Source organism: Maylandia zebra, linkage group LG2 (genome assembly GCF_041146795.1).
Source record: "Maylandia zebra isolate NMK-2024a linkage group LG2, Mzebra_GT3a, whole genome shotgun sequence".
NCBI lineage: Eukaryota > Metazoa > Chordata > Actinopteri > Cichliformes > Cichlidae > Maylandia > Maylandia zebra.
Genome location: NC_135168.1, coordinates 42091744 through 42112524, shown reverse-complemented (window position 1 = coordinate 42112524; position 20781 = coordinate 42091744). Strand labels below are relative to the sequence as shown.

The 20781-nt window shown below is 40.4% G+C and overlaps 1 protein-coding gene across 4 annotated transcripts; it reads right to left on the bottom strand.

Moving 5' to 3' along the window:
* Window positions 1-593: 593 nt before the first annotated feature.
* Window positions 594-16828, bottom strand: stx3b (syntaxin 3b). 4 transcript variants are annotated; one of them, XM_014412666.4, is made up of 11 exons: window positions 16432-16828; window positions 9287-9361; window positions 9053-9152; window positions 8860-8934; window positions 8647-8717; window positions 7982-8090; window positions 7813-7886; window positions 7062-7196; window positions 5773-5883; window positions 1299-1392; window positions 594-1190 (listed from the first exon to the last, which is right to left on the bottom strand). In XM_014412666.4, the coding sequence occupies exons 1-10, from the start codon at window positions 16459-16461 to the stop codon at window positions 1315-1317; spliced, it is 858 nt and encodes a 285-aa protein (XP_014268152.1). In that variant the 5' UTR covers window positions 16462-16828; the 3' UTR covers window positions 594-1190; window positions 1299-1314. The 4 variants fall into 4 exon arrangements, with proteins under 4 accessions (XP_014268152.1, XP_014268151.1, XP_076730510.1 ...); XM_014412665.3 differs by lacking the exons at window positions 594-1190; window positions 1299-1392; window positions 5773-5883 and adding exons at window positions 1775-3673; window positions 3978-4097; window positions 6176-6286; XM_076874395.1 differs by lacking the exons at window positions 594-1190; window positions 1299-1392; window positions 5773-5883 and adding exons at window positions 1775-4097; window positions 6176-6286.
* Between the last annotated feature and the right edge of the window lie 3953 nt (window positions 16829-20781).

Here is a 20781-nt window from a genome sequence, read left to right as displayed (position 1 = left end):
GCAGTGTGTTGTTGATGTCAAACTGATTTGAACTGATGGGGGCGCAAGAGTAACTCGAATGACCACTCGCTACAAGGTGTGCAGAAGAGCATCTCTAAACCCGTTGAACCTTCAAGCAAATGGGCTACAGTAGCAGGAGACCACTTCTGTCATTTAAGAACTGGAAACTGATGCTACAATTTACACGCAGTTACCAAAACTTGACCATTGAGACTGGAAAAGTCTCCGTTTGTTCTGCGACATTTGGCTGGTGTCTGAATGTGGCGTGAAGAATATAAAAGCATGGATCCGGCAAACACAGAACAGGAAAACGAGCGCACCCTCATCTACTGCTTGCCCCGCATCGTGTGGTTGGGCGGGGCTTGCAGCTGGTTAGGAAGAACAGCGAGATGGGGATGAAACGAGGTCAGGAAGGGTCTTCATCCGCGGATGCAAAGTCGTGCTTATATCAGCTGCTGCATTTACGTCTTTGACATAGGAAAATAGCTCCACACGGCCGATTCTATGAAAGTCAGGGTCATCGGGATCCCTCCACGCAAAGAGGCGATCAGCTGAGCCTCATGCAAGAAGCGAGCCGCACACAGCACTTGATGTAACGCACAGAAATTTTATTACATAACAGGCTTTACAGAGACAACACAGCCAGTGAGCGACTGACAGCCGCTGTTACGGAAAACACCATCAGACAGATCTCACACACAAAGACACGCACATTTTTAATCATAATTATGACAAACAGGCCAGAAAATACCACTAAACTGGACACTTTGGAACAGATCATTTTGGAGCCGAGACAGTAAAATAATTAAATATGTATATTAAAAAAAATAAAGAAAAGAAAATGATTAAAATGTGTTCTTCCAAAGTTTTATTTTATCCTGAAAAAGATAATTTCTCTAAATATGGGGTTTTCCCTTGATGCACCACCAGGAGGCGGTAGAGTATATGATTACAAATCACGAGTCAAGTCACCTGGCTGTGAACAGTCAGGCTGAGACATCGACACACAATACATTTCAAACACTTCATATAGCAAGAAAATTGTTTACATTTCAATTAATAATAAAAGAGAAAGTGAATGGGACGGATGTGATTTTTTGTTTTTAAATACTTTATTGTATATAAATAGGGGGGGGGGTATGAAGGAGCATCAGGGGAATATTCCTAATTTTTGGAGAAATCCTTCGTGCCTACAAACACCACACAGAGACAAAAGAAATGCAGTCTTTAAGCATTCAGAGAGTCCGCATAAACAATAGCACTGAAAGGCTGATGCAGGTGTTTTTTTTGTCTTTTACCTGTGTAAAACGGTTTTTATGAGAAGAAGCTGTAGAGATAGGAGAACCCAACGATCCCAATGATGGCACAGCACAATGTAATCATCATCTTTTTCTGGAGACGCAATCAGAAACACACAGTCAGACGATAAAGAGAGGAATCAGGCTTTACTTTGCGAGCCGACGCAATTATCAACATTGATCGACACTGGTTTGAGGAAACAATTGAGCAAAAGCAGAACAAAGGGTTATAGAGGTTTGTGTGTAACTGTTTGTGTAAAGAGACAGGAAAGGTGAAACGACTTACCCCCTTTTTTGACACGTGTGCACCAGTCTTTAAAAGCTGTACTTTGCAACACTGTGGTTAACATGCTGACAGCAGCTACTACACTCCAATAAAACACACACACACCACTTTGCAACAAGCAGTCATCAGAATGTAAAATTCAGTTACATAATTCCATTTCTGCAAGTCAAACAGACAAATAAACACTGGGTAATTTAACACATAAAATCTTTAATTTCTGATAAAATCATTGACATTTACACAGGTAAAAAAAAAAAAAGCTTCAATTTTCTCTTATGTTCCAGTCTGCGCCAACGGCTCAAATAAAATGGATTGTGCCCCTAAATGATGATGATGCTGCGGGATTCTCATTTTCAAATGCTTCATACAAAACCACAGTTTAAAATTTAATTAATGCTTAAATTACAACATTGTTTTACTGAAATCGGCCTACTCCCTTATGTCAGGGCTTCTCCTCATGACTGGTTGGTACTGATTTTATGTACGGCTGGAATCATGTGCTTTAATTACCCTGTTAAAGGCACTGGATGACAACCTGTGCACTTTGGTTTGGTAAACTGTCAGTTCCAAAGATTGTCTGAAATGAAATGAATGAAATGATGATGGACAACCATTACTGAATCCAACAGGGAGGTACATGTTGCTAAAGCTAATGTGATCTAATACACAGCCCTGCAAAAATCCTGTCGTCTTTTTTTTGAAAATACAAGTTTTCTATGTACATTAAAATGACTTCTTTAAATAAAAAAAAGGAGGTATAATGTTCATTTTAGTTGAAATTGTTCATTAAGACTCGATGGGCTTTTTGGAGGACGTACTTTGTGGTGCGGATGAACTGGTTACAGTAAGAGGTGTTTGTAATATTGTCCCCACCCCCCACATTCACTAATGAGGGCAGTCTAAATGTTAGACACACCTATGAAGTAAAGAGCAGCACACATACAGCCTCTGTTAAAAATGTCAAACCATTACATCCTAAGGCTGTGTAAACAAAACCTGAACATTATCACCTTCGCAAACATCAGATGTACTGCAGGACTGTGTCTAAAACTGGCAACTCAGTAGTAAAACCTAAAACATGCCTGTTAAGGCATTTCCTAGTAGTAAGACAAGACTAGCCACGGATACTTTACAGAGTGCCCATTTGTATGTGACGTCATAAGCAACATGTCTTAGAACAGTAGAATAAATACAAAAAGACTATTCTGGCACTTACGGGAAACAAACCACTAGTGTTACTACCAGACTCTCTAAAACTCCTTTGGCATTGAAATATTTCTACAGCACTTTAACAGGAGGAGTAACTGTGTCTATACATGTAAAAGCTTTGGTTTGGGTTGTGAAAAGGATCAAATTTCAGCTGCTACAAGTAAGCAAGTAATGAGCGTTCATCACACGCGCCTGTAAGTTCATGAAATGTGTTCCCATAAGTGCAATCCTTCATATTTGTTTTTTTAACAACCAGTGATAATTACACATATCTGAGCTACGCATTTGGAAATGTTAAAGTGCTGGAACTCCCCAAACCCTAACAAGAACAACAACAAAAAGAAATCCCACAGCAGTGAAAGTTCACTGGGGAGATTTTCAATCATAAAATCATATCAAGGCTCAAATAAATCAGGGGGTTTATGTGCTTCTGAAAGCTTTCAGATGACAAACGCTTCCCAGCTGATTCTTTGGCAGCAAATGTTGAACAGTGAAATGTTTAGTGACACTGAAGTGAGGTTTTATTTCCCAATTCCCTTTTCGCCTTCACAGAGGTACAATAGACAATGTACCTCATATGTCAGCTTTGGTCTTGTTTCCTCATTCGCAGGAGAGCATCCTCAATTGTCCAAAAGTGAGGGAGACCTTCAGTGTGTTTTATTCGATTGAAAAGATCTGCAGGTTAAATATTCTTATACCCATATGGAGTGATCAGGATCAGTTTTTCCTTCTGCAGGCAGGCTGATGAATAATGGTGAGGATGTTGAATACACAGATGATGAGATGATGGCAGCGATCAGCCCTATAGTGTCTGGGTGAGGATGATGATGAGGATAATGAGAAGAACCACGGCACAGACCACAGCAATAATGATGATCTTCTACAGAGAGGGAGAAACATACACAGAAACAGCGTTGATGATGGGATACCTACAACTGAAAAGCACCCACAAACTTAACACCAGCAGGAACTAATTCGCCACTACAGTAACCAGAGGCAAGAGGCCCAGAACAGGAGAACAACAACACACCCAAAGTACTTCAAACAAGCACACACACCTCGAGTAATCCCTCTGGATAGTAAGAAAACACACACTGAGCCTCAAAGGAAGTGCAAACTCCTTCCCAAAGCATGCCTAACAGACACACACCCATTATACAGCAGGTATTTGCTCAATTACTCACCCTTAGCGCTTCTCTTACTCAAATAATTCATCATCATTTCTTTAATCCCACTGACAATCCGATTGCCAGAGCCACTATGATCACCAAGATCACCACAATCACAATTATTATCACCAGTTTCTGTTGGGGACAATTAGGACATAAATTATCAGATCCAATGTCAGTGTAAAAACAGCAGGACAGCAGGTCTTTACTTGACAACAGCAGATGTATCAGATAACATCGATTACTCTTGAGGCTTATTTACCACAAAAACTCTGCACATTAGTATTGCACAAGACTGAAACAGGGTCAGGGTTGATTGTTGTTGTCCTGAAAATACAACAGTTTGCCTTTGCACACACACACACACACACACACACATAATCTGTAACAGCCAGAAGCAAGGACACAACATCTCCAACCCTACAACACAGCAGCGGTTGTGGTTACAGCCTTCATGTGTAAACTGCACATCAACACAGTGAGGATGAAGCTGAAGAGAAAGGACAGAAAGAAAAGAAGCTCTGTGTGTGTGTGTGTGTGTGTGTGTGTGTGTGTGTGTGTGTGTGTGTGTGTGTGTGTGTGTGTGTGTGTGTGTTGGTGGGAGGGAGGGAGGGAGGATGCTTTTTATTCTGCTACGTGTTGCTGGGCAGGTCACAGTGGTGTTTAAAGCACAGGGTTCCACAGGCTGGTAATGGAGCAGGTAGAGGGGATCGGAGAGCACAAGTCACCACAGGGGGAGGTGGGAATGGTCTTCAAACAGGTTTCCCAAAAGCATCCTCTAGTGGAAGAGGAATTCCAACTATTCCCAACCTGAAAATAAAAAACAACCATGAGCAGGAGTTGCCTTCAGGACTCCTGCTTGACGATTGTCGGGTTGAGGACTGTGTGCAGGCCTCTCTAGGATCTGGATCCTTCTGAGGACAGGAAATGACACCGCACAAGAGCTTGTGACAGGTTGTTTGTTTTTAACCATCCCACACACTGATGGTATGCAATCCAATGGTAGTTAACAGAGCTGTATCATCTCCACACTAGTTAATGCTATCAGTGTGTGTAAATCTAAATTAGGGGAGTTAATGTTACAGATCTTTTAAGGGCACCTGCCAGGCTGAACAGGGTAAACTGAAAGTCTAAACATGAAAAGGAAGGTTAACCAGTAGAGACTGGGAGACATCTTTACTTTGTTTTGGTTTCATTATTGCTTGAACAGCTTATTGTGGACTGTGATTACCTCTGGCACGAAATTCAGAAAAAAACCCAATAACTGCATTTAATGAGTCACTAACATGTAAATGTTGAAGGTCAAGCTTCTGTTTGAAATCAAGTCTCAGAGGTCAAAGTACCTCTGAGACTTACCTTAGCTTTTAAGAGAACAATTTTCAAAAGCCAAAAGTCGATTATTTTGTGAACAGAGTTAGCACTTTTCACTGATGATGACTTAGACTTCAAAAGTTAAGATAATTCTTTCTTGACAATATTTTTTTTGTTTAGCCTGAAGGACTTTTTACAGGGTTTACTACCCTGTACAACCTGCATTACACCTGCATGACGGTGCAGTTCTACTCAACATGAGAGAGAAGAAAGCAGACTACATTTCCATATGCCGAACATATTCTAATTCACAATCAGTCAGGCTGGAGAACGCAGTTTTTTTTGTCCCATGGTGTCAAAGTTATTCTGTTTAATTGTAATTTTTAATCTTTGTCCTGCTTGTTCAGAACTAACTAGATTTGTAAATGCAAAGTTATTAAATAAATAATTCCAGTGCTTTTGGGAAACCTGACCATTGTTTTCGATGATTATCACTCACACGGCGAGCCTCTTGCTGAAACTTTGCAGCTTTTTTAGTGTCTGCAACAGCACGCTCCACAAAGCCCACCGACTGGTCCATGTTGCTCTCGATCCTGTCAATCATTCCACCCTGATGTAAACGGCATCAGAGGTAAAGAAACGTAGCAGTGAAATTAAACAGAAAGAGAGAGAAAAAGACAAGCACCAGCAATGCAACAGTTGTTGCGAATGGCAACGTGTGCGAGTACTGGGTGAGGGAGGGTGAGAGAGACATGGTGAAGGGAGGATATGTAGGCACACTATGTGGTTTAAGTGTGGCAAATAGTGAGGAGTGCAACAGTGTACAGAAGATAAGCAGGGAAAAAAAAGACAAAAGCGGCTTGGTGCTATGACTGGAAAGAAAGAAAAAAGAAAGACATTACCTTGCGTGCTTTGGTCTGATACCTTACAGCTTTTTTGGTCTGCTCCTTTGCTGCTACTATGTGGTCCACTGACTTGGATATATTCTGCTCTATGTTTTCTACCATGTCACCCTGAAAAACATGCAACATTCTGTAAGGTACTGACACTTAAGCAGAAATGAGAAGCAGATTGGGTTAAATACAGAGGAATAAATCCGGTTAGAGGGGTATTACATGTTCACTGAACAGTTAGATTGCCAACACCTGCACTGAGGATCTCAGGGGTTTGTTTTGAATTCTGACATTTAATTTTAACTTGAATCACTTTTTATAGCCTCATATAGAGATCTATAAAGAGAGATCCAGGACATCAGCCTTGGTGGAGAATTAGCTCTGCAAGCACCCTTCTAGTTCTCTTCTGTAATTCAAACTTTCAAACGTAAAACTGGAATTAAAACTGGCAGGAAAAAAAAAATATCCAAAACAATCTCACAGCACAACATGAAACATGTGCATAACAACAACCCTTACCTTACAAAGCCTTTTCCTCAGACAGCATTTTGCAAGCAACAAGAAATATGTGGTTATATTTAGTTAAGAGGCTAACAGTAATGTCCCTGTACCAGCTAGTTAGACGTTTGTTGACCTTGATGATTTATTCTATTATTATTTGTATTGGTACCGTTAACGCTGAGCGATGGGATGGAGGTGACAGTGGCAGAAGAGCGCAAAGAGTAAAGGAAAGACATACAGCTGGAAAAGAGTAAACAGAGTAATGATGTGCAAAGAGTTGGATACAATGAGGGCTGAACACAAAGCCATGGAGAGGATTTAAGGATGAATTCAATGAATGAACAAGCAAATAACTAGAATCAAATGACAGGCAGGTGGATGCAGAGGACCGTACCTGGCTCTCGACCAGCATGGCGATGTCTACAAACATATCGTGCAGCTCCTTAATACTACTCTCCAGACGGACGATGTCTTTGTGTCTGGCTTCAATCTCATTCAGGGCTTGTTTGGAGATCCCCGAGTCTATAATCTGCGCAAAGGAGAGGCTTAACATTACCGAACAGCATCAGTTTAAACACAGGTGGCTAAATGAATATTTGGCATTGATTCAAATCAATGTGTATTCACTTAAAACGGCACCAAGCTAGAAAACAGTTGTTGTGATACAGCCTAAAAATCTAAAATCTATTCAAGGACACCACTACACAACAGTCCCGTCCTGCCCAGCAGTTGGATTCCTTAACAGTTAAGTGAGGTCAAAGTCTAGCCTGTTTGTTACAGGAATGTGAGACACCGTATCTGAAAATATCAAGTCAAGCTGTGCGTCCTTGTGCAAGAAATTCCTCCCTACTTGTGTATTTTTTATCAACGTGAGCTCAGAGAATCTTGGCTACATTTTCAAGTTTTTCCAGCTGCTGCGTGTAGCCAAAGCAACACAACACAATGCTCCTTATCTCAGTGTGTCATGAGCAGACTGAGTGCGAGTCAGGTCGACTCCTAAGCGCCAATAATTAGCTGACACAAGCAGTTTAAGTTTTACTGAGAAACTGACAACTCGGCTTTCACAGTTCAACCACATCATGGTGGAGTTAACGTTAAGGTACGTTAAGGAAAATGCATATACGTGCACAAACGCACACTCTTACCCCTGCAGTGAACACAGAAGCATTACCACCCTCCAACATCTCCTCTAGTTCTTCATCCGTAGTTGCTTTTCCAGCTGGAGAGGAAAGGGAAAAAGGAAAAGGAGCGGGATTAATGACAAAGGCGACAATGGAACCGTCAAATGTCTTTGTTGGCGTCGTTGTGACTCACTGATCTCGAGCTGTCTCTGAATACGTCCTTTACTCCTCTCCCGGAAATCCACCTGAGCTTCATTATACTTTGTCATCACCTCCACAAACTTCCTAGACAGCACTGCATGCTGGGAGGTAACAGAATAACAATGGAAGAGCTTATAAGTAACACTTTTAAATGATGAAAGCAGAAACCTGAAGACAAAGACGTGTATTTGTCCCGTCTTCCTCCCTTCACGCCTGATCAGTTGCGGCAGATGGCTGCCCCGCCCCAAACCTCGTTCTGCTGGAGGTTTCTTCCTGTTAAAAGGAAGTTTTTCCTTCCCACAATCGCCAAAGCACTTGCTCATAGGGTTTCATTTTATTGTTGGAGTTTTCTGTGTTTTCTCTGTACTGTTGTAGGGTCTTTACCTTACTATATGAAGCACCTTGAAGCAACTCTTGTTGATTGATTGAAATGGAATATTTTAGAAATGCTAAACATTTATTAAAGTCTTAAAGCAGAAGTATTAACAAGCACCCTCTTCTCTTAATTCTCTCTTAACCTACTTTTACCTAAAATACAACAAATAAGACCATCAGAAAAAAATCAACCTCACATACAAAGCCCAGCATGAGGGGGAAGTTTGCAAGAAAAGCGCTTTCTCAGAAGGTTACTTGAATCGTCTGAAGGAGATGATTTACCTGTGATTTACGTATCCGCGTGTCAGCCGACACCCTCTCCTGCTCTTCTGACTCCAGATTCCTCTCAATGGCTGGGAAGAAGGCAGAGTTACTTCACTTAAACAACCTTGAACTGATTAAATATAACACCACTATTCACTTGTTTACCAATCCAATAGACATACAAGTTATTCATAATGACAGGCTGTATGTAGAAATGGGAGCGGGACTCACTCTTGAGTTTGTTCCTCGCACCGTTGGCCAACTTCTTTATGTCATTGGTGATCGCCTCCAAGTCCTCCTGTGTTTCTGTGCAGGATACAGCATAGTGCAGATTTTCAGTGCTGATGCCTTTCCTGATCAATGTTGTGTTATTTTGTAACGCAAATAAATGAAGTAAATGTCAGAGCTGGTGGTGATTTCTTACTCTGATCTGATGTGGGAGCAGACAAGATGACAGAGTAAAGCTTTTTCACTTCTGTCACATTCTCATCGATTTTCTCAATGTTGTTTCTGATTACCTCGATCTGTAACACAAGGACACACCGCAAATGGCAAACACATGCAAATCACACCATCTTAGAACACGCAGGTCCTCGTGAATGCAAGTGAAGCAAAACAATCACACTCAGTGCATACATACACCCATAGCAGCACTTACCTCAGAAAAGAACTCATCCATGAAGCCTGCGTTGTCCACAGCAATCTCCACATCATCATCATCTTGATCACACACCTATAAGAATAAACAGAAAGAGCAGGACTAAGAGCGTGAGGTGGTAGGCTCGCAGGCCCTATGTTTCTCAATAGCTTTTCATTCTTCATGTAGAACAAGCCCATCCAAAATTTTTCCTTGTCAACCTGTTGTCTTTAGGTTAAGAGCCGACTAGTTGCTGCACAATTATGGTATTAATGATTTAATCCATATTTTGGGGCATCGCCAGAAAGAAAACCAGCGCTGTTAACACTGCACTGCATTAAAGGTCCATGCAAAACCCCCTAAAATTAATTTTTAAATCCAAAACCAGCCATTTGTTTAGGACATCAGTAAAATGTTAACTATTCAAAATGCCTTACAACAACCTGCAAGAAGACAAAAGGGCTGAAACTGAGTTTATACAACTTTAATCAGAGGACTTCCTGTTTGGTGATTGTGGGCAGCATTGTCCTGCTTTCATGTTTCATGCAAAAAAACAATTTTGACCTAATTTCAGTATGGAGAGGTAGTTTAGTGCATTTTCAGCACATTATTATTAGTTACATAAATCAACAGGATAAAAGACAAAATAAATCTCTTAGCTTGTGTGTGCATGTGAAGCATGTGTCCTGAAGTAGTGACATTGGTTGAAAATGTGAGGTAGTAAGTCCTGCAGTCCACTACAAGGTACACTAAAAGTTTTGTTTTACAAGGGGTAAAAATACTGTACATTTCTGAAATCCCACCAAATCAAAGTTAAGACTCTCAACTTGAACAAACAATTTAAGCTCAAACACCAGAATCTTAATATTAGCAAAAAAGTATAATTTAACCTCCCTCAAAGCCATAAAATGTGGAAGCTGCAGTTTCTGTCATTTTGAAAAGAAAGTCCATGTGCTCTGTTAACCCAGCCGCCACACATGTAACATCAATGGAAAGCCCGGATTTCCTCTAGACTCCATAAATTGTGCTTGACATAGAGGTCTCAGACTCATGTCAACGACAGAGGACAAAAATGAACTGCTGGGTCTTGCAGAAAAATAACCTCGATATCGGTGCCTCCAACACTGTCAAACAGCACCACAGACTAGCTTGCAGATTTCCCAATCCAGATCTGGGAGGATCACATCCAGAGGATGCCCAGTAGTTGTCTGGAGTGCAAACAGGCATGTGGAGGTCATCCATGCAACTGAGCTATTTTATAACAGTTGGATCATCCTGTAGCTCTAACCCATCTAAGACTTTTCTCATGTATTACATATTACTTAAGCAATAAAGTATGTTTGCCATGATATTTGCAATTAGATAGATAAAAAGAATACATAAATAAATAATGACATAACAAACCAGCCATGGTTCAAAACCAATCTTCCATCCACTGTCTTAACTACTGATCCAGCATCCCCCTGGGGGCTCCAAACCTCTGTTTAAATAATTCAAAGCTACGTCCGAGTCCATTAAACTCTGCACTTGTTATTTTTTGTATCTCTAAAACCTTACAATAACAGCATTTAAATTAAACCTTTAACACCGGTGCAAACTTAAAAAAAAAAAAAAAAAAAAAAAAAAAAAAAAATTAGGTCAGCAGTGGAGGCTCCAGGAAGTTCCTGTTCCCAGCCAGAAGTTAAGTCTGGTATTCACCTATAAAAACCACACCCTGAAACTTCAACACTTTGGTCCTCGCATGGATTATAATGTGGTTAGTTGTGAGCTTTAGAGGTGCTGCTAGGGGAAGTATTTCCCATCTCAACGTCAAGCTAAACAAACTGGCTGGAGTCTGGTGAGAAGAAGGATATCTCTATCTGTAGGGTAAATACGAAACCTCAAACAGCATTAAAGGAAGTGTATTCAAATCACACTGCTAGACGATATATTGAATTTATAAAAATAAAATAAGCAGCTGTGCTTTCTTTAAACAAAGTAGAGTCAAAACAAAACAATTAGCTTAATTTAAGTTACAACTTTACACATTTATTTTAGAGAGATTTTCTGTTTAATTTCTTTTTTCTGAAGTTTTTCTGTTTGGGTTGGAAAAGCCACCGAACACAGTTTAGACCGTGAGTCTTCATGCAAAGCTATACTAATGAAATTGCTTCCTGGTTAGCAGCTCAGCCTGACCCTAATCAGTTTACATCCAGCATTTCATCAGAATGCTTCACGCTGCTGACTATACGTGTCACAAGTGACGGGCAGTAAACACAAGTCAGCACTGATGGTTTGCTACGCACGCACCAAGCACTGGCAGTGAATATTTAACATCTAGGACCAGAGGCAGGCTCCAAGACGTCAACCCAATTTTCACTCTAAGCTGACTTTAACAAAACTGAGGCAGAGTGAACGGACATCACGGCCACGCTGTGACTGCGTTTGATAAAGCGAGAAAAGAAAAAGCAGCCCTATTTGCTTCCTCCCTTCTAATTACTTCTGCTTTTAAGTTAAATATATTCTGATCAGACACCCGATGAGCTGTTCCAGGCATTTGTCCAGAGTTTGTGCTTTGTAACAGGTGACTGTGTGACCTGCAGAGGTCCACAAATTTGGAATAAGCTTCAAAGCACTGATTTAGGTTAGTATAATAATGTATGTTGGAAATTAAAGATGTATTTGCTGTATATTATCTGAGGTTTGGGCGTTGTATGTTATGGAGAGGCCCATTTCACAAATAACAGTCTTATATATTATCATTTCGGAATTTGTATTTTAATAAATTTGTGAAACCTTTGGCTCTTCAGGTGTGCACCCAGGTCAAAGTCGAGGCTTGGAAAATGTTAAGACGTCATCGGTTTAATGCCTCTGATCTCATATTAGCTGACTCACACACAGTATTTACAATAGTAAGCTCAATAAATATTACGGTTCATTCACACTGCACCTGTCCTGTGCACCTGTTGTGCTTCTTTTCACTGTCATATTCAAACAGTAAGCATTTTCTTTTGCGGTCCTCAGTTTCTGGACAGTTTCAACATTTCCTGACATTTTACAGACAAAAATGATTAACTGAGAGAATAATCAGCAGATTCATCAGTATTGAAAGTAATCATTAACCCTTCTAGGCAGTAACATTTACTGCAACTGCACGAATGCTGACTTTTAGACTTGGCCTTTAACCTTCCAGCCTTCATCGAAAATTTGAATTGCAAATGTAGCCGAGACCATTTGCTTCAGGCTGGCGTACCTACAGCAGTAGTTGAACCGAGAGTTTCCAGGACATAGTGCTTGCTTTTGAATCTCTCAGAGAGTTATTCATCAAACGCACCACTCAGGCTCACGCACACTCTCACACTGCATTTCTGCTCTTGTGAGATAAGACCAAGCACTCACTTCCTTCCAGTGTCTCTCATTCAGCAAAAACAAGAGGAAAGGGAGTGATGTGTGCACCAAACCAAACAACCAAAGACCACAAAGACACGCACACACACAGCTTGTAAAAACATCGTGATAATGACAGGAACAGTCAGAGGCAGTGACCTTATCCAAGTCATCAAGAAAACTTTAACAGCATTACTCAATAAACTCACTTGCTCATCTTAACACTTTACTTCACTTCAGAAGACACAAAGAAATTCTTGGATCAAACTACTACGAACCATTTCAGCTTAAAGTTTGGGAGATGGTCAACTCTTCATGATTGGTTTGCGAGATGTCAAATATTTGGGAGGCATGTTTAGACAGGTGAACAAGGTTTATGTAACAATATCTAACACGAGCTTTAAATGGTGCTGCAAGCCAAAATCCAGCCCGACTGTTGGTGAATTAGATTTGCTCGCTTAGAAATAAAAAATAGAATAACAAAAACAAAAAGCATGACAGCTATAATCTCATGCAGAAGATTGCATTTAAGATTTTGATGGCTGCACAGTGGGTAAAATTAGGTCAAGTGGACATCACGATTAGAAAACATCAAACACGCAGCACAGAATAGTGATAGTAGAGTTGAAACTATGTGGGCACCAGTAGAGCTACAGGACAAGATCGACCAACCAGAAAAAAGAAACAAATATAAAAACAGCAGAGGTTTTGATGATCAATAAAAAGTTAACAGCCAAGCAAAAAGAAGAAAACCACTTTGGAAAGTCATTTGTAAGGATTTGTTGTTTCTTCAGGCTAATATGAAGTTCAGTTTTTGGACAATTTGTCGATAAATAATGCAGAAAATAATCAGATAAAATCCATAATAACAAGAAATGTTAGTTACTGCTGTCTGAGCAACAGCATTTTCTGTGGGATGGTTTAAAAATGAGCTGCTACCTTTAAAAGCAGTAGCACAGGGACCTGGGGTCAGATTTACAGCAGCGTGGTGACAGAAGCCTATTTAGTCCATCAGCAGTTGTGTTGATGCAAAGCATCTGACAAGGGATTTAAAAACTCCATATGGCAATGAAGACGGCATGTTTACGCTGTTACATTTTTACCACTGGGTGTAAAGTGCTTTCAGTGACTGATAAGACTAATAAAGTGCTACGTAACTGCACTCCATTTACGATTTGTGCCGGTCAAGCTAGGAAGCAGAGCAGCACCAGAACCCCAGCTCGTCACTGAAGACACAGAACTGAAAACCAGATGAGCTTAAATGAAAGTGCATTTGAAAATACTATGAGGGAACAGAAAGGCAGAACAACAGAAAGGCAGAACAACAGAAAGTAACAGTCATGTTAGTCTAGCTCACAAGTGAGGTGACCAACTTCTCCTCTCAGTATTTCTCTAAAAATAGTCAAATAAAACAAGCGTAAAGTGGAGCTTGGCCAATAAGCTGCCACATGTAACAGTACAATAACTTCAGCAAATTACGATTCTACACTTCATACGGTTTATAAAAGTGCCAAGGTCTTCAGTACGTCAGGTGATGTGATAATGATGCCAGTGGCGTAAGCAAACATTGACATGAACGCATACACACACACAGCCTAGATTACTGTCGGCAAGTTAAACATTAGAAAGGAAACTCAAGGAGGGAAATGAAGACAGGGGGATAAGGTGGGAAGATAAAGAAACACAGGAGTAAAGGCAGGTCGAGGTAGTCGGAAAAGACGCAAGTATTACTGGAGAAAAATTAAAAATGTCACACGGCCTGCTTATAAACACATGTCTGACCTAGTTCTGCTTACATCTGTACTTCCTTTAATGTAAAGCCAACTGTGTTGTGATAAAGATATCTGGGAGTGGGGGCAAGTGAGGAATACCACTGCTCAAACAATTTTAAAACACAGCAAATATTTGACCAGCAGTTTTAGGTAGCTATAGCAACACAACATCCCTCAACACACGCCATCATGAGTTACTGTACAACAGCAGCAGCATAACCCAATTCAGAAAAGAAGAGGCCAGTGATATGAAAATGTGGGAGATTCGCGCTGTACTGCACCATTATTGATATAGACCCACTGGCCACTTTGCTAGAACCCCATTCCTTCAGAACTGCCTTGATTTTTCATGGCATGCCAGAAACCTTCTTTTCAGTCCATCCTGACAGGATTGTATCACAATGTTGCTGCACATTTGTTGGCAGCATGTCCATGATGTGAATCTCTCGTTTCACCGCATCCCAAAGGTACTCTACTGAAGTAAGATCTAGTTGACACGGTCAACACAATACTCAGGTAAACAACGCTCCGTTGATATTAAGGAACTCAAAGTGTGTAAAGACAACACCCCCCACACCACTAAACCACTACCAGCAACCTTAACTGTTGAGACATGCAGGAAGATCCATGCTTTCATGTTGTTAACGGCAATTTCTGACCCAACTACCTGAATGTTGCAGCAGAAATCAAGACTGTTCAGATAATGAAACGTTTTCCAGTCCTCTATTGTCCAATTTTGGTGAGCCTGTGTGAACTATAACCTCAGTTTTCTATTCTTAGCTGACACGATTGACATCCAGGGTGGCTGTAGCTCAGGAGGCAGAGCAGGTCATCTGCTGATCGGAAGGTTGGTGGTTTGATCCTTGGCTCCCCCAGTCTGCATGCCGAATATCATTGAGCAAGATACTAACCACAAGTTGCTCTCCAGGGCATCCATTGGAGTATGAGTGTTGAGTATGTGTGCAGTTAGAAAGCACTTATAAGCATAGGAAAAAAGAAAAGTTGCATGTTGTATAAAGCACTATATAGGAGTCCATTTACCATTACCATTTACATCCGGTGTGGTCTTCTGCTGCTTTAGCCCATCTGTAATAAGTGGTCATTTGAGTTACTGCTGCCTTTCCATCAGCTAAAATCAGTCTGGCCATTCTCCTCTGACCTCTGACACCAACAAGGGATTTTCGCCCAGAGAACAGCCGCTTACTGGATACATTCTCTTTTTCAGACCATTGTCTGCAAACCCTAGAGGTGGTGTTGGGGGTAAAAAATCCCAGTAGATCATTTCTGAAATACTCAGACCATCTCATCTGACACCAACAACTACACCACACTCAAAGTCCCTTAAAAAAAAAAGTCACCCCTCTTCTCCATTCTTCACCACCACCTGCCAACACGGCTAAATGCACTCAGTTGCTGTCATGTAATTGAGTATAGGTCAAATGTCTGATTATCTTAATTTCTAAATAAATAGTTAAACAAATTATCAAGGTGCTGGGACCAGATCCTTCATTCTTCAAGAGCTATAATAAAGTCCTCCCTTTTATCGAGCAACAGTTAATCAATACCAATGAAAACAGAGTGACTCACCTAAGTTATTTTTAGCCACGATACACCGGGATATATAAATTAAGCTCAATTTCACTGGAATTACTTGGGTAAATATGACCTGTTGAGCTGCAGTTCAGTTAATAAGAATTAACCTCTACTTCAAACCTTATACTCAGAAGTGAATGCACAAAACACGTCTTTCATCCAGCACTTCCATTCCCAATCATTATCCAAGCTGTAATGTCACTACAGCCATCACATGAGTTACATCATCATATATCTCACTATTGTTGTTTGTTTATATATGCTATATATTTATGGTAAAGGTTTAAATCAAAGAGTGTAAAATTTTCATTTTACAAATCCTAACCTCAAACATCTTAAAATGGTCGTTTTTCTTTTTCGGAGTGTACAGAGTCAATATTGATGAGTAAAAGGAGACACTTTCAGAAAACTCAACGTTTCCTAAACACTACCTACCGCTTTAAGCTGCTCCAATCGGTCCTTCATTTTTAGGCGGTTAGCTTCACAGTATTAAAATAAAGAAATAAACACAATATTGTGCAAAAAGGGTTTAAAAAAAAAAAAACTAGTCCCAATCTCTCAAGTTCTCAGCCAGCTGCCAAGCTAGCTGTGCAACACAGACCCACCGCCAGTGAGGCAGAAAATTAAACTCCCCAAAAGTCTTGACAGATGTCCTGAGAAAACGACTTTTTTCTGAAAACAGGAGTCTTTCCGTCGCTTTTCCATACAATATGGCTGCTGGGTTTGAAGCCAGTGTTTTTTTCTTGCTAAATCTCCTCGCTCAGGGGATTAAAACAACAGTTGTGTGGAGCCGTATAATCTGTTTCTCCGCTGGCTACCAGTAATCATTCTAAAACGCACTTTTATGGCTAACGCATGCGCAGACAAGTCCCCCGATCGCGGTGATGAAGCCACGCCCTGAGCCACCTGCACTCGTGATGCATTCAGGTATTGTAGGAATAATAATCTAACTAACCTGCGGATTTGTTGGAAACTCTTTTAAAAATATATAATAAGGAATCAAATGTGATTATTTTTGTCTTATGAGGGAATTTAGAGAAAGATATGGAGTCACAGAAGATAAACATCCGCAGAGTCTCACAACAGCTAAACAACATGCTGTTAAATATCAAGTTGCCTGGTTGAACCAGTATAAAAGTATGAAGGTAATAACGGAAGTCATAGTATGTTAGTATGCCCAGAAACATACTAAGGCAACAACTCTAACATACCAATTTCCACTATACTTTGGGGCTTTCTGTGATATTATTGGTTAATTAGCATGATGTCATTAGTTTCACTGGTATGTAGTAATAAGTAAAAGTCCATCCCTCTTCTTCCACTTATCCAATCCAGAGCAGTGGGAGGGCCGGACTCCTTGTACACCTTGGAGAGGCTGCCAATCTACTGCAGAAGTAATGCAGAGAGACAGACAACAGCAAGTTTTAGGATCACCAGTTAACCTAGAGTACCTAGACAGAACATGCAACTCCAGACAGAAAGGCCCCAGACTGGGTTTGAACCATGATCTTTGTTCTGTGAGACAAAGGGTTTGTTTTTCTACTGCTGGAGGAAATAAAGTCAAATGATCAGCAACGAGATCATCGATCCAGAGGGAAACATGAATACCTGACACAAATGTCATTGCACAAGTTGTTCTAATGTTGTGCCACAAATGTGAAGACCACTGTATTGCTGAAGTCACTGGCAATGTTTTACAATAAGTGATCATAACTTCACCGTCTTTCTACCATGAATGTCTGAACCAAAAGTCATCACAATTAATCTATAGTTTAAGAGAGTTTCAGTCAAGAGCAAAGTACTCAACTTAAATTAAAACCAATTAGAACGTGTTTACATCTATTAATCAGGTCTATCTTTGCTGTGTCTTTTCTTTTTTATTTCAGCACATGGATCATATTGCCATGCCAGTATGTTTACACCTCAAGGTCATAGTTCAAAGAGTTATGAGAGTTAATGAGTTTTGAAGAGGAAAACAGCATGACTGATATGGTGGCCTGCAGCATTACTGGAGAATTCACCACCTTACTCTTTACAGCAAAGTCTTTACTGATGCCCTCTATTCATTTGCGTTTTGGGATGTTTTGCCTTAACCATCGAGGGCACTATAAATAAAACATCACTTTTTATCCCCCCTTAGAAAGCCTTGGAGAGAGCTGAAGACAATTTAATTTTAAAGTAAGCTCATGTTAAAGCAAGTGATCAAGCATACTTATTTATGTATTTATTTTTAATTGTGGTGTTTGATACTCCCAGTTGCACAAGTGACCCAGGACAGTAAAATATAAATTATAAACTAAATCATAAACACTGTTTATCCCATCGAATGTAGAAAAAACTCCCATGGTTGTTTACAGGCTTTTATTATTAAGGGGGACTCATAATATGATCTCTCAGGTAAATTATCTTATTTAGACCATACATTTTATTGGTTGGTTCACTTTACTGTGAAATATAATATTCCCTATTGGAAATGACAAATCTCGCGGTTTTAACGTAAAGTAAATGTAGCACTAAGGGTTGACGGCATTACAGCAGCGTTATTGGGGTGGTGTGTGTGTGTGTGTGTGTGTGTGTGTGTGTGTGTGTGTGTGTGTGTGTGTGTGTGTGTGTGTGTGTGTGTGTGTGTGTGTTAATAAAAATCAATCAGATCATGGTTACGGAGGTTTTAAGTCAGCCAACCAGGGGAAAGGAGCAAACACATATCTTCCTAAGCTCAGGCATCTCTATCCTGTTATAATGACTGCATATTTTTAGTGCAATACGTGTACTCGTATTTTCACATGTGCAGTGTGTTCAGCAGCCAGCAGCAGTAAACATGAATGTAGGCCTAATGTTACAGCTGGGTGTCAGGGATCAAAATCACACTCTCCTCTCTCCCACCGTCACCTAACGCATCGTGATCATTTCCTTCCAGCTAAGCCGATAAAGAAGAGTTTTATTACAGCTTGTAACCAACTGTTGAGAACTGGATATAGATGTCTATTTCCTCATTTTGCGGTTTTCTTCTTCACTACGCTTTCAACACACAACGACTAAATTGTGAAACGTAAAGTGGGACCCGAGTCTGAATCAGAACATATGGCGCTGCGTGGAGGGTGAATGATGTTGCACCCAGATCCGTGTAGTAACCGGCACACGTCACAGTGAAGGTGCATCAGAAATCTATTACATAACCCTACAGGGCGCGTTCATTGTGCTCTCAATTTAAAAAGCAAGGGGGAAAGGGAAAAGCACGAGTGACACCTAGTGGTCACGAGCTTAAGATGAAACCCTCCATCACTGGCATCATCTTGTGTGAGTTTTCATAAAAGCACACGTGCGTCCAGTGAAGGATCTGGGACTCAGGTAGCTACTTTATGACTTTAAATGGTAACAATGCGTTCAGTCTCCTTCCACTCACACATTTCTTTTGGCTACTCCACTGAGCCTCACTGTGCAGAGGCAGAGTGATGTTATAAGATTCATTTTTTGTTCTGCTGTCTCTGAACTCACTTTGTGAGTTGAAGACATGTCCCATCAAGCATGGCTGGTAGCATTAAAATGAGCTCCAGTGCCAATCGTAGCAAATTATAGGAGGCTGCGATGTGGAAACCTGAAGACTGCGCTGCACAAACATGCTCAGTAGTGCAACTTGGAAAAATTAAGGTTTAGCGTTTTGTTCAAATAGATATGAGCATGTCAGCGGAAGAAGCCACAGGCTACGACATGTGCCTTGTAGTCATTACATTTTGAAATTGTGTATTCATGTTATTCGTCTTTATTCTGCAGATAAGGAGGATTGGCAGAGACCTTTTTCTGGAACTTATGCATGAATAATTTAATAATCTATAGCACTTTTTTAAGTGCTTCAGTTTCAGTAAAATGACAATTTAAAGTGTACATACTCTGTTAAGCATACACTCTTACATTTAGAGCTCCAATGAGAAAGCCCCTGCTGACCAAAAGAGCACAAAGTGCTGTCTCAGATTTGTCAAAGACATCTTGACGATCCTCAAGACTTTATGGAAAATATTCTGTGGACCGATGAGACAAAAGCTGAACTTTTTGCATCTTATTACATCTGCTGTAAAACTAACACAGCATTTCATAAAATCACATCAAGAGTAAAAATGGTGGTGGTAGTTTGATGGTCTGTGGCTGCTTTGCTGCTTCAGCACCTGGATGACTTGCCGTAACTGATGGAACCATGAATTCTGCTTCCTATCAAAAAATCCTGAAAGAAAATGTTCGGCCATCAGTTTATGCTCTGAAGCTCAAGTGCACTTGATTTAAGCAGCAGAAACAGACCAAGTCCACCTCAGAATGGCTTAAAAAACAAGTAGATGATTATGGTGCGGCTGAAGCAAACTCAGTGATTTAAAACTCACTGAGATGCTTTGGCGTGACTTTAAACAGGCCTTTCAGGCTTTAAAACACTCCAGTGTGGCTGAAATAAAACCATTGTGCAAAGAGTGGACCATAACTCCTCCACAGCGATGTGAAAGCCTCATTATCAGTTATCACAAACACTTGATTGCAGTTCTTGCTCCTGAGATTGGCACAACCAGTTATTAGGTTTAGGGGTGCTGCTTTTTCACACAGGATCCTGTGTGATTGGATAACATTTTCTCTGAAATGAAATCAACGATTAAAAGCTGCATTTTGTATTTACATGGGCTATCTTTGTTTAATACTAAAGTTTGTTAGATAATCTGAAACATGTGTGACATATATGCTAAAATAATAAGAAACTGGGAAGGGCAAATACTTTTTCACAGCACTGTTGAACATACTTCCATGCAA

What these genes read in the sequence shown, in the direction of transcription:
- stx3b (XM_076874395.1), bottom strand. Translation starts at nt 16,461, where the DNA reads ATGAAGGACCGATTGGAGCAGCTTAAAGCG. An exon ending in TCAGAGACAGCTCGAGATCA is followed by an intron (nt 7,887 to 7,981) that starts GTGAGTCACAAC and finishes TTTCCTCTCCAG; the next exon opens with CTGGAAAAGCAACTACGGAT. An exon ending in ATCAGACCAAAGCACGCAAG is followed by an intron (nt 4,098 to 6,175) that starts GTAATGTCTTTC and finishes TGTCCCCAACAG; the next exon opens with AAACTGGTGATAATAATTGT.